Source organism: Poeciliopsis prolifica, unplaced genomic scaffold, assembly GCF_027474105.1.
Source record: "Poeciliopsis prolifica strain line A6 unplaced genomic scaffold, Auburn_PproV2 SCAFFOLD027, whole genome shotgun sequence".
Taxonomy (NCBI): Eukaryota; Metazoa; Chordata; class Actinopteri; order Cyprinodontiformes; family Poeciliidae; genus Poeciliopsis; species Poeciliopsis prolifica.
In genome coordinates, this window is record NW_026562402.1 from 5210666 (window position 1) to 5224637 (window position 13972).

The window sequence follows — 13972 nt, forward strand, 5'->3', positions numbered from 1 at the left end:
AATGCTCCTGAGGGGAAAAAAAACTCTCATGCACAAGCATCTGGGCACATGAGAACGGACAGGGGCGTTAGTTTAAAAGCACATGGGGGGCTGAAGCCCTCTTTTTTTTCTTCACCTGCCTGGATGTTTAGCTGCTCTTATTCCTCCCATTAATAGCAAGCCACTGCTATTAATATCATTCACATCACTGGTGGGGGCTGCACCAGCTGCACCTGAAGTAAATGCCCTTCACGTGCCACAGTTTGCAGTTTGTGGTTTTCTAATGGACCTTCGCTATAGGTTACATGTGGGCAATATTATGTCTATTTTTGATTTCATGTGAGCATCATATTTAATGTTTTTTCACAAGAGCATCACATGTAAAAGATAAATTACCTGCATATGCATTGCGCTTTTTCGAGTCTGAGGCCTTCAGGCGTACAGGTATGGGGGTTTTTTTTCACATCAGGAGATCTGAAACGAGAACATGCATAAAATAAAATGCATAAAAAATAAAGGGAACACGTGCGTTTAGCTGACAAAACAAATCCCAAATCCACGCGCACAACTTAAGAAATTCGTGAAACCAATTACTGACTTTGTTTGCCACCTACCACCTGCTGAGCTCCATGGTGTTAATGAAAATGTATTTATTTATGACTAATTGTGACCGAATTTGTACATTTTAATTTACGACCGCGTCTTATTTTATGAATATACTTTCAGGGCGGAACCATTGTGCGAGACATAGTTTCTTCCGTGCCTCAGGCGTCGTCGCGCTCGTGTGGGAGAAAAAGCGTTCCGTAGCCAGCCAGTGACTTTACCCTCGGAGTTGACACGTAGACTTTGTCGTTGCTTTTTGCAGCGCCGGGCTCGTTGAGCTTATAAATATGATTTCAAGCGGAGAGAAACCGGGTTCTGGTCGGATAATAAAGACGTAGCAGGTAAGAGCTCCTGCCGTTACCACTCTTAAGGCTAGGCGGCTAGCTTATTAGCTCTAATCCTATAATCTCAACAGTTAGGGTCAGTTCGTTTGACTGCCCGAGCTGGCTTCACCATAATTTAGTTTGGAACAGAATCCCGCATGGTCGACAGGAGACCCGATCAGAATGAGCCTACAGAACGACATCACTGTGAAAAGCACTGATCTAACTGTGTCAGGCATGGTCTACATGCTTTTAGCAAAGTGTTTGAGCTTTACGCTTAAGGCTCGTTGATGTCCAGATTTAAAATGTGTCTGAACATCTTTTAAAAGCTCCATATGAGCCTATATGGATTCTGATCCGGAAACAAAACAGGGACAGCATCCCACTAACGTGAGCGCACTCCTCACATCACGTGATGGTAAATATCTCTGTCATGGGACAATATTTAACATATTGTGCTTGAGACAATGTAAGCAGCCAGTTCGTATAATAATGTAAATTTGCTTTTTTCTCTTGCTATTAATGTCTAAGTCGCTGGTATTACAAGCTCTGAGGTGTGAATGGAGGAGCAGGCTGTTAAATGTGTTGTTATGGCCTCAGTGCTCTCTTATATTAGTCACTGGATGTTCAACATGGTAAAAAAAAAAAAAAAAAAAAAAAAACTCAGTGGATTTGAAAACAAGAATTGTTACCAAACATAAAGATCGACTGTCGGGTACAAGAAGATTGCCACGACCCTGAAACGATGATGTCAAGATCAAATCATCATATTTTATTGGGCTGGACTGTGAACTGTGATGCAAATTGCTGTGAGGATTTTCATGAGGTCAGTCCTGCAATTAGGATGCCATTTTAGGATCCTTTTCGTTTATTAAAACGACCCTGGGACATCACTGCAACCATGCTCTCCTTATTTTTACATTAAAGAGACAAAGCAAGTTTAAAAACAAAGACTTCAGGGCAGTTAAAAAAAACTTTCAGTTGAATAATATCTGCAGACAATATTGTGAATAACATGTTTCAGCCTGTATTTGTTACTACTGTCTTCTTAGTCCTTACAGTTTTGTTGCTGCAACTTGCAAGATGTTTTACCACTCTTACTATTCCTGGGTGGTTCAAGTATTGCTTTGTTGTTTACAGTTTTTGTGGAGCTGTAACTTCATAAATATTTTGTTAAACACTAAGTGTACAGTTAGGTTATCGATGTAATTCTTAGGTACAATGAAAACACCACAAAATATTGGGATCAAAGTCAAAATCCATATGTCCCACCCTTACTCTGAATGGACTTTCCTCGTGATGAAAACGTGATGGCAGCATCATAGTGTGAAGATGTTGAGTTTTCATTTATTTTTCAAGAAAAACAGAAAAGCTGGTCATAATAGACTCAAAGAAACTGCAAAATTGTGACCGAATTTGTACATTTTAATTTAGGACCACAGGATCAGAAGTTTTATCTTATGGTTGGACAACAGGGCTACAATTGAGGGGATCAACGCGCATCGTTAGAATGGACCAGTTAAAGTCCAGACATAATCCATGGCAAGATTTGAAAATTGACATTCAAACATCTGATCAGATCCATCTCACCAGATCTGGTGAGATGTCTTACTAAGTATTTGCTAAATGTTTCAGTTTTATAAACTGCCAAAAAAAAAACCAAAAGTTGCAACAGTAATTACAGAAAAATGTAAACTAATATGATTCTCAATTCAAATGTAAACCAAACCTTTAAAGATTTTTATGCAGGGGAAAAAGTAAACAATGTGTCATTTTTCTTCCGCTTCATCATTTATTGCTATTTTAGTCTTGCTGTGTTAAATTCCCAGTAGATCACCTTTTATATTCGGTGTGGTAGCAAATGAAAATATGCAAAAGGACAACAAGTAGCCAACAAGTAACTATGATAGTTGGTTCATCTCAAATAGCATGTTCAAGGAAGTATGTTGCTATCAAATGTCAGCTTCCGGCTTTGTTTCACATATTTTTTCCCCCACAGGAACACCAGATTAATTAACGCTGCTCATGCTGAGGAAGATGGCGAAAGATCAGAGGCACAACAGAGTAGAGACATTTGTGCTGGCTGGATCGAATGGTCACAATGGCCAGCAGTGGCAGACCGACGCCAACAACTCGAGGCCACACCACTCTGCCACGGCCAACCACGTCTCTAGGATGGCCCGCGTCGCCTCCGACGTCAGACACAAGTGCGCGGCCTACGTGCTGGCGCTGAGGCCGTGGAGCTTCAGCGCCTCGCTCATACCCGTGGCCCTCGGCAGTGCCTTGGCATACAAGCTGGACGGCTCTGTGGACCTGGTGGTCCTGATGGTCTGCGCCGTGGCCGTCCTCGTGGTCCACGGCGCCGGGAATCTTGTGAACACCTACTACGACTTCTCCAAAGGAATCGACCACAAGAAGAGTGACGACAGGACTCTCGTCGATGAAATTCTGGCACCACAGGATGTCGTCATGTTCGGTGCGCTGCTGTATTCCTTGGGGTGCCTGTGCGCCACTCTCCTCTACTTTCTATCGACGCTCAAGCTGGAGCACCTCGCCCTTATTTACTTTGGGGGTCTTTCCAGCTCTTTTTTATACACTGGAGGTGAGTAGATTTCCAACCTGAATTGCCTTTTTTGCTGCCTTATTCTGTGTTTTTCTTTCAGCTGTAGGGGACACTGCATATTGCTAAGCTTTGTAGAAATGTGAACAATATATGGGTGATTAGTAATAACTTTTAGATTTAAAATTAGAAAAATAACTGCTTAAAAGTTTCAACCTGGTAAAAACCATCCATTTGTGCTACTCTTTGTACAGAGGGTCTGGAGTCTTGACTCTTGAGAAACAATTGCTTGCTGGAGGTTCTCTTGGGTCTTGAGAAATGTCTGTGTAGCAGTTTGACATTCAACCTTATCACTAATATTTATGCAATGTGCCAGTTTTATGCTAAAGAGCTTCACAGAAATTGCCTGCTCTGCACATAACCATACTTCTTTGCAAAGAAAAAAGTGCAGATCTGAATGAAGCAGCAAAAATATTGATTCTAACAATAAATTAATGCTGGAAAGAGACAGAAATTCATAAAATAAAGTAGAATTGTATCTGTTGCTCATTTCTGCATCACATATTTGCTGTTTTTGTTGCAAATTGGAAAATCTAAATGTTGTAATTAAAAGTGCATACATTATTTTACATCCTAGTCAAAAACCATTTCACATTATGATTTCATAAAACATAATTTCCATCTAAAGATATTGAATTGAAATGCACAAAAAAGCTTGTGGGTTAAGTTTTACACTATTACTAAAGAAAACAAATTCTGGAAATTTTTACAGCATTCATCAGTAGCTATGACCAAAGTACATCTGCTTCCTCCGGAATATAAAGATGATTTCACTACATTATAATGACCAGGCTTTATTATGTGATGCCTGTTATTGTTATTCGAACCTGAGACACTGAACTTTCATCATAAACTGCCTTTAAATACCCAGCTTACAAACCAAACCATTTTTTTTTTTTTTGTCTTTTTGTTTCTCCAGGCATCGGCCTCAAGTATGTTGCCCTGGGAGACATAGTGATCCTCATCACCTTCGGCCCCCTGGCGGTGATGTTCGCCCATGCTGTGCAGGTGGGCTACCTGTCGGTGCTGCCGCTGGTCTACGCCGTCCCGCTGGCCCTCAATACAGAAGCCATCCTCCACAGCAACAACACAAGAGACATGGACTCGGACAAGCAAGCGGGCATCGTCACGCTGGCCATCCTCATAGGCCCCACGCTGTCTTACGTCCTCTACAATCTCCTGCTTTTCGTCCCGTACGTGCTGTTTTGCATCCTCGCCACCCGGTACACCATCAGCATGGCTCTCCCGCTGCTCACGCTGCCGATGGCCTTCCCTCTGGAGAAGCAGTTCAGGAGTCGTTGCTACGCCAAGATCCCCCAAAAAACTGCCAAGCTCAACCTCCTGATGGGACTCTTCTACGTTTTTGGGATCATTCTGGCGCCTCTCGGCAGCTTGCCGCTACTGTGATGCTTTAGATTCGACGCATTGAAACTCTTGTTTATTATTCACTAGTTTATAGTACCTCTTTTTATTTGTAAAAACAAAAAGAAAAAAAAATCTAAAGGCTTGTGCTGGCTTTAATTTATTCTCTAATTTATAAGCTCAAATGTTTAGCTTACAAAGTGACAAAACAAAGCAGGTTTCTGACAGTATTAAACCATCTTTAATCTGTTAAGAGAAAAGCAAACCTGCAGCTGCCGGATTTGTAGTAGAGTACATGATATCAGCACAAATATAATAAACCATACTCCTCAACATTATGTTATTTTTGTTTTGTTTTTATGGTATTCAGAGTCCATTTTGTGTTTGTCATTTTTATTTCTCAAGAGCCAAATAATTTGAGGTCATTGTAATAAAACTCACTTGTGCTGATCTACAATGTCTGTTTTTTGGTCAAAATATGCTAAGTTGAGTACTGACACTTTGCATTAAAAACAAATGTAAAGCAAAAATGGGTTCAGTGTTTTTTTTTATACATATATGAAATAATATTTCACAATATTTGAACACATTTTTGCTTTACATCTGATCAGTGCTGTGTAAAGTATTAGCACATCTGAAATTTCTTCAATTTTTCACATTTGCTTATTATTTTATATCAAACAAATGTCAATATGAAAGACGGCAAATTTAAAAGCAAAAGAAATCCAGTTAAATTTGTTTCTTTGAGGGGATTGTTGCAAGTAACCTGGTTCTGTGAAATTTGTAATTAACTTTTATTAACCATTCTCAAACTTGATTATTGCCAGGCCTGGAATCACCTGAACTGAACTTCATTGACAACAGGAAGTACAAAATGTCTCAAAGCGTCGTTGCTTTGTGCTCATTTGAAGAAATTCAAAAATGGATGAGAAAATCTACAGTCAAGAAAAACTTAAAATATTCTTTAAAAGTTTGATGTTTTTGTCACTGATTTCAAAAAGTGAAACTCAATTTTCACACGGAGTAAAATATTTCAAGCTTTTACTTCCGTCAAGATGATTGTGACTTATTGAAAACCAAAAATTCAGTGTCTCCAAATTAGAAAGCTGTGAAAATGGTTCAATAGTGGAAACCTGTGGCGCCATAGCAGAAGCAGCTAATGGATCAGTGGGCTTCACGGCCAGGAGGAACACTACTGAATGGATGGATGTCCAGTCAGTGATAGTGTGGGGTGCCATGTCATCTGCTAATAATCCACTTTCTGAAATGAGTGACAAAAAAAAAAAAAAAAAAAGGTTGACATTTTTAAAGGGCATTACCTGTTTACCAAAATGTCTCCCAAGAAGCTGCCAGTGGCTCATCCAGCATTATGATGAGAAAAACCCAGAGCAGCATAGAAAGCGAGACAGAAAGGACTTTGTGAGAAACTGTTCAATACAAGTTCAGAAGTCTACATTATTGTTTTGATACGGTGTAGAATTTTTTTTTAAAAGTTTAAGGATATACACACTTTAATATAGAATCACATTTTAATTAAAAACTGGATTTTGACAAAAAAGAAAAAAAATGTCACATGTCAGCAGGGGGCAGCATTGAACCAGCACATTGGCAGCTGTTCCATGTTTGAGTAAATACATGTTAAAATATCTAATAACTGAGTGAAATATCGGCGACCAGATATTTCACCTCAGCAGTTTTAGTGATTTGGTCCCAAAAAGATCAATATTTGTATTTGCATCACTTTTTTTTCTTCGCAACATAGAATTGCTGTGTTTGAAATACATACAATACTGTATTAATTCATACAATAATACAAAGTACATACAATACTGCTGTCCTCAGATGCCCTTTTCATTTATTATTCAACAGCACTTGTTTCAAGGTTGTTTTGTAATCTTTTCTAGAATACATCGTTTCACACATTTACCTCGTCATGTCAGCGACAGCGTTGAAAGTGAAGGAAGACTGGAGATCTGATGCGGCTCGTGCTACATTTTGCAAAAGCCACATGAGACAACAACAGACACCATAACCATTATCTTCATAATTTAGTGCGACTCATCAAACATCAGATCAACTCTGGCCACAGACAAATTATTTTATTGCAGTACAAGCCGTCAGATAAAGCTGACAACCACTGTCTCTGAAATATATTTCTAAAAATTGTCCATTTAGTTTAAATACTGTATATTTCACTACCCCCCCTACCAGTCCATTCTGGGTAAATGCAACTGGGTGTTTATGTTTTAAAGTTTTTTCACGTTTGGGTATTGTAATCCAGGACTTCCTGAGGTACAAATATGAGAAGGTAATTTTGTTTAGCCACACACTGTTATGGCACAGAAACATCTCAAAAGCTCACGTTTGCAGAACTTGGAGAACATTTTGGAATCACCACGTTTCTATGACAACCAGGAGATGGTATCACCGGGTCAAATGTCTGGATAAGCTGCATGCCAGGACATGAAAACATGCCATTTGCTCAACTCTTGTGGGATTTTAACTGAAACTGTGTGGTTTAGTTACGATAGAGTGACAGAAATTTTTTTTGGCAACAAACAGTTCAAGTAAGTTGGATATGATACAGTGAAGGAATATGTTGAAAAAAAAAAGCCTAATGCCCACTAATATTTTGTCTTCCAAATGTTCTGGAAATCTTGTGCAAAGCACTATGAGCACCTTGCAATGCCAGGACATTTTAGTCAAAAATCTTGAGGAGCCAGAAAATCAGAAAGACAAAAACAAACAACAACAACAACAAAAACAAAAACTGAAAATAGGGGATCAGGTCTTTTGGAAGACAAAATCCATCTCTTCCATCTTTTTTCTTCCATATGCCCTTTAGAGAACATGTGGCGACATGAAGAAAGGACAGAATGAGACTGGAGATGTTGCTTTCAGAGAAGAAAGAATTTAGAGACATTTCACAGCGCAGAATGGTCGCAAGTTGTTCTTTCTGTGCTCAGACTATGTCAAAAGCTGTGACTGCTCATCTGCTAGGAAACCCCCCCCCCAACAAAAACAAACAAAAACTACAGCTGGGGTGCCAGCATTGTGCTGTCAAGCGAGGTGATTTCATCTGGAGACATAAAGGGCTTTATAAATAAAAGTGATCATTATTTTTGATTTAGTGATGTTACTAAAATCAGCTGGTTTCTACATTTAGGATTTTTCATGCACGTAAGTCACGTACTGAAAATAGAGGTGGGATTTTTCTCTAATTTCCAGTGTGAGACAATGCTGCATAAGCAAAAATGCAGCATTGTCTGGTCGTTTGATGTTTTGGTTCACATCTTTGTGAAGCAATAAAGCAAATAACAAACTAACAACGCACTAATCACCTTAATGAACCCACACAAAGTAAATGTTTCCATTTATTTGCTGCTTCCTTTGACATATTTATTATAAACCGCAAACGCTACCAACAAAATCTCTACTGAACTTGGGTTACTTTAATGAGCTGTCATGAATAATTGTGCTTATTACGAGCAGCCAGTGAAGGCAGCATGACCAGTGACGCAATGCATGGGCGTGTTGTCATGGCTGTGTGCAGCAAAACCTCTCAGCCTTGTAAATACATATTTATCCAGAAACAAACCAAGCCGGGGTTGTTATTTTACGACAGTATGGAGTTTCATTTGACTGCAAAGTGAGCATTGTTGACAAGGGACCGGTAAGTGGACACACTGCGAGAGAAGCTGAATTTGTGGCAGGGCAAACAGTAGTTAGCAAGCTAGCGCCAACCTCAGACAGGCTTAGTGCAGCTACGGACAGGCTGGTAATGCTTTGAAGGGATGAGAAGCATAGCAGAGTGTCAGCATCTACGGCAGGCATAAGCACGAGTTTGTTTAAAACTCAGTGGAGATTTGTAGGGGTGCAGTTAATTTTCTTGTTTTAAAAATAAACGGCTCATTATGACAATCCCAATAGAGACGTATTGTTGTGGAAGCTGCTTCTTCTGACCGCCTGTCTGACAAAAAACAAATGTCATGACTTTAAATTGTGTGTTGAAAACGGGTGAGTTTGGCGTGTGGGCTTGACAGTGTCATTTGGGTGTAATGGGGAAGGTGTTGTCTCTGCATGTGGGGTCAGACCTGTCAGGACTGGCTGCATGCTTCTGCTTCCAGTTTCTCAAAGACTGTCACCTGACTGAAAGTGGGGAAAACCACACAAAAACCCTGATTTAAAAAAAAAAAAATGAGAATTTGATCGACCCCTCCAAAAGTATGTCAAAGTACAAGCTGTTGTTTGATGTGTTTGTGAATTTTGGCGGTGGTTTATAATTTTAATTTTTTGAATAAATAGAGAATTTTACAATTTAATTTCATTGTTTATTGTTATTCTTATTAAGTATTTGATGTGCTAATCTCTGATCAGAGCATATCAATTGAAAGCAACTTGACTAAAACTAAAATATAGAGATATTCTTGGTAAAGAGAGTTTTGCTGCATGGCAAGTGAATATTATACCATTCCAGAAAAGTAGCCAAGCAATCCTTTGTGGATGCAATACTGAACAGACTGATATTGTCGTCATAGCTGTGACTTCATACATTGATCAAATAATAAAAATGATTATGACTGTTGAAAGATAAAAGCAAAGGCTTTATTTACTTGCAAAAACATTAAGGTATCATTTTCAAAACTGCTGGTTGGTCTTAGTATTGAGAGTGCGTCGAGAAGAAGTTTAGTCTCGTTCAGGCCGTTTCAGTATATGCATTGTCAGAATGAAACTTACAATCAGTACAGTTTTGTATTAGTTTTCACTCTAAGTGAAAACACAAATTTGAAAACAAGCTGATTACTTTATGCCTACAGGTGAATTGGCTCCTTGTGAGGAAGATGGGAGGAAGAACTGATGCTCTTGAGAGTTGAGAGATGCCAGTAAACGCGGAGTTAGCTGCTTATCAGGATGTTATGGGTTTGACCCAAAACATTGTTGAGAGATAATATCTTTGCGAGGATTCTTGTTGCATCAGATGCTTTGCCTGGTGCCATTGTGTTATGTTATTTGCCCTATTCTGTAAAAAGACTCTTCTTGCTCTTCATAATATAAACCCAGTTCTAATCTAGATGCAAATTTTTTGGGCCAGTCAGCATAAGGAAACAACTGTAATTGCCAAAGCTTGATTGCTATTCTTCCTTTGACATGGAAAAGCTTGGGTGTTTTTTCTGCTTGTTAAACGCATCATTACTGTAAACTCCTGTAGTTTTCAACCAGTAAATGCATCAACAAACAGCATTGTACTTTGATGCCCTTTGTTTAGAGTTGAGTGAAAATCGAATAATGGTCAGGGGCATATGTGTGGATGTGTAACTGGAGGTACTAACTTGACTTTTTTTGGAAATTTGCAGCACTTTTATTTCACGTCAGAATAGTTGTACTTCTTATCGTGTAATACATTTTTAATTAATCAATATCTTGAGTTTCTGTTTCAAAATCAAACTATAAGTCTGTGTTTAATAATATGAAGTAAGTGGAATTCGATTTTAACATTTCTCAAGTGTAAATAAGTACTCAAAGAAGAAATTTGAATGTAGAAAAACATTTAGATTTGCTCTTTACTTCATCATCTGTCAGCAAAAGGCAACTTTATAGCACCTTTCAGCCAGAGCCTATGCACACCCAAAAATCAAACACATTAAGTCTTTCATTTGATAAAATTATGAATTTTATAAAACAAAAAGGCTTTTTTCCATTTTTTTTATTTTTTATAAATAATGTCATTTATATTTTTGTCCAGCTCATGGAACCACAGTTGCTTTTAGTTTTTAGACTAGAGGTCTAGAAAAATCCTTGGAAGTCATTCTGTCTTGCAGCTCCCTACATTGAAACTTTTTACTTATTATTCATTTCACTGGTATTTTGCTTGGCAATAAGCCTTTACCTTTAATCTACCCTCTGACTCTGATGACAGACATCTGCTGAAATGTTTTTCTATTTTTAACCGTGAAGCGGAGAAGAGCATGCCTCCCTTCATGTGTTTCACACCAACATGTCTGTTGCATTGGACAGCGATAGCTTTGTTCACCAGATTGCAGTGTGCCGAAATAAACTTCATTAGGAGCTTGTGTCTCAGCCACTTCCCAAGCACCCATTCATTCTTTTGCCTGTGCTTGTCCTGCCAATAGCAGCTGTATAGATTCACGTGTGTTTGCCGGGATCAGCAGAACGCTGCGTCGTCAGTTTTTTTTTTCTTTCTTTCTTTTTTTTTTTGTAACCATATTGTTGTCTCTTGCAGCTGTGGCCACATTAAAGTAAATATTCCAAGGCTATGAAAGCTTCGGGAAGCATGCAGACAGTCTCCCTCTTTTCTCCTTCCTGGCTGTGCTTTAGGGAATCAGCAGACGTAGCAAAATAAATAAATAAATAAAAATTTTAAGCCTGATATTGAGAATTGTGGCAGGTGTCCGTTCATCAAACTTGCCTCCAGCCACACCCCTTTATTTTTCCTCAAAAAAAAAAAGGAAAAACATCCAGACCATGCCCCTGTAATGTGCGCCCTTCCCCCCCTCCCTTCTTGTCTTCTGCTCGCTGGCTGGCAGTAGGGTGAATAGTGTCCCCACAGGCTACGAGAGGAAAGGGGGGGAGGCTGTACATCTTTATGCAGAGCTTCTTGATGCGCATGTGTTTGCACATATTGGCCCATAAAGGCAACGCGTCTGCTTCACACGCTCACCCCCCCCCCCACCCAGTGATGGAATACAGCATGCACAGAGCAAAGCCCACTGGCCCAGTTTTATACGAAAGCAGCGGAACGTCAGGCCGAACGCAGCGCTCTCACTCTCCTCCCTCGTTTCCTCCTCCTCCTCCTCCTCCTGATCTACAGTGGTAATCCTTGCTGACACCACGCACAAAGGACTAAATGTCGCCTGCATCCTCCAGTAGCCTTCTTCTTCTTCTTCCAGCTCTGATCCTGCACGGCCAACCTGTCTGTCCATACGTCAGGGATGTTGTTTAAAGAGGACTTGGATCTATAAATCACATCCCTGGAATGCTGGCCTGGCTCTTCTAATCTTCCGCCTCTTCCTCCTCCTCCTCATTCGTCGGCCGGTTCATTCAGGGAGAGCATCACAACAGAAGCTTTTGTTTTTCTATTTTTTTTTCTACATTTCTACATTTCCCATTTCTTTCCTGGACTACAGGTGGCTATTGTTTTTTTTAAACATCTGATGGGTTCATGTAGCTAAATATCAGAGCTGCATCCTTTGCATCCTGCTGTTGTCGGTCTCGCTGCACATCTGTATGCCAACAGGTAAACCAGCCAAACAAGCACATGTTTTATTTATCAGGTGATGCAGTGAGAGTCGTTTCGCTCCATGTTGGTGATTCTCTTCTTATATTTCAGTTTGTTATAAAGCTTTTCTCAACAAATGGGACTTTAACGGTGGGGGATGGACAGGGATGGACAGTGGGACATATCCATCCTCTATTTCCCTTGCTGAAAAGGAATTATTACTATATTACACATCAATAGTGGTTAAGGACGTGTCTGCAGGTGGGGTGATGAAGAGCAAAGGCAGCACGCGTGCAGCTGGTGTCGGTCCATGGCCATGCCACTGCACATGTTGCTGTGGTTTGTAGTAAAGCGAGATGATGTGCCAAGTAAGCAGTTTGTTGTTTGCATTGGCTGTAAGTGTCGCCATTTGTGGAACAGAGCCGCGCTGATTAAATGCCGGTTGGGGGAGATGGGCTTGCGAAGCCCACTTTGCATTCTTAAAAAGTTTTACGTTCCTGTATCTAAAATGAAGGCCCTGCTATGTCTTAAATTTATTAGAATAATGTGAGTTGGCCTTGAATACATTAATCAGAGGTCTTCAATTTTATCATGACATGACTGTTTACTCTTTTATGTAGTTTATTTTTCTTGTGAGACTTTTCTGCCAGGCAAAAGTTTGAATCACATGCAGACATCTTCATTACATTCTGTGACTCAAGGTGGTTGAGGCTTCCTCTAACCAGCTGCTAATATACTATTATTGGCTAGCTAGCTTGTTGGAGTCTCTTAGTGGTGAGTGTAAATTATTGCCAGTTGGCTGGAGAACGCTTGTCTTCTGTTGCCAATCTGAGTGGTGCTAAGTGCACTCTGGGCAAAAAAGTTTGGCATCTCTATAAAACATGTACATTTCTGTCATGATACACGTCTTAAATTTTGTGCATAATGGTCTTAAAAAGGTCTTTAAATTTGGCTTGGGGGAATCCAGCAGAAACTCTGTTTCAAATTCAGAAAATCTGGACCCATTTGATGTGATGCCCCTGCATAAAATCCAGTATAATCACTGGCATTCATAATTATCCAACCGAATACACCTGCGTGAAATTTAATCTCAGTAGGGAACATTAATCTAATGTGAACAGCATCCTAGAGACAAACAAACCCAGTCTGGCTGAACATTGTGGAAAAGCTTACAGCAGAGTTATACCATAAAAAAATATTCTAAGGTTTGACAACTCAGGGCAAACTATTCAATACATCATCTCCAAAATTCAGTAAAGCGTATGGCACAAGTGTAAACCTACTAAGATACGGCTGTCGATTTTCAAAAAAAACATTGTGGGCAATGAGAACATTAATCAGAGAAGTAACTAATGGGCATGTCTGGTCAGATGAGACAGAAGTGATTCAACCTTCAGTTCATAACATCGTTTGTTGGACATATGCATGTTAGACCCAGACCTAAATCTACCTCTGAATTAGTGAAATGATGCTTACATGATGCTAACGTGCAATCTGAGTATGAATTGGTTTTGCCTCAACTTAAAGTTCAACACAAATATTTAAAAATGTATTGCTTCATGTAATATAAGGGATTTTTACTAGAGAGTAAAAATCCCTTATATTGCACATCCCAAGATACTTAAAGCAAGGTTTTTGTCCTCCGTTTTAAAATGGCTTAATTTATGAATCAGTAATGAGATTTTTAAACCTTATTACAATAAAATAAATCATTATTTTTCAATAAAAAGGCTTTCCTTCCATTTCTATAGAAACAAACAGAAATCTAGAAAGCCAGAAGCGTCAAATAGCAGCAAGCTGATCCAAACTCAGCCAATGACGTCATAAAAACTACGGCAGGCAGTGAAG

General features: G+C 39.5%; 2 protein-coding genes across 3 annotated transcripts in view; both read left to right on the forward strand.

The window, feature by feature from the left end:
• The first annotated feature begins 750 nt into the window (after nucleotides 1-750).
• On the forward strand, nucleotides 751-5344 carry ubiad1 (UbiA prenyltransferase domain containing 1). The gene is made up of 3 exons (XM_055048610.1): nucleotides 751-923; nucleotides 2905-3507; nucleotides 4445-5344. Exons 2-3 carry the CDS (start codon nucleotides 2931-2933, stop codon nucleotides 4930-4932), a joined length of 1065 nt encoding a protein of 354 aa, XP_054904585.1. The 5' UTR covers nucleotides 751-923; nucleotides 2905-2930; the 3' UTR covers nucleotides 4933-5344.
• A 3067-nt stretch (nucleotides 5345-8411) lies between these two features.
• Nucleotides 8412-13972, forward strand: part of mib2 (MIB E3 ubiquitin protein ligase 2) — a 48265-nt gene continuing 42704 nt past the window's right edge. Inside the window, exon 1 of one of the 2 annotated variants that reach the window (XM_055048495.1) lies at nucleotides 8412-8560. Coding sequence is in view for 1 of the 2 variants with exons in the window: in XM_055048494.1 (XP_054904469.1) it covers nucleotides 12133-12142 (10 nt within the window). In the remaining variant the exon portion in view is untranslated. Of the gene's footprint in view, nucleotides 8561-11638; nucleotides 12143-13972 lie in introns of those variants that run through there. The other variant, XM_055048494.1, reaches the window with a different exon arrangement.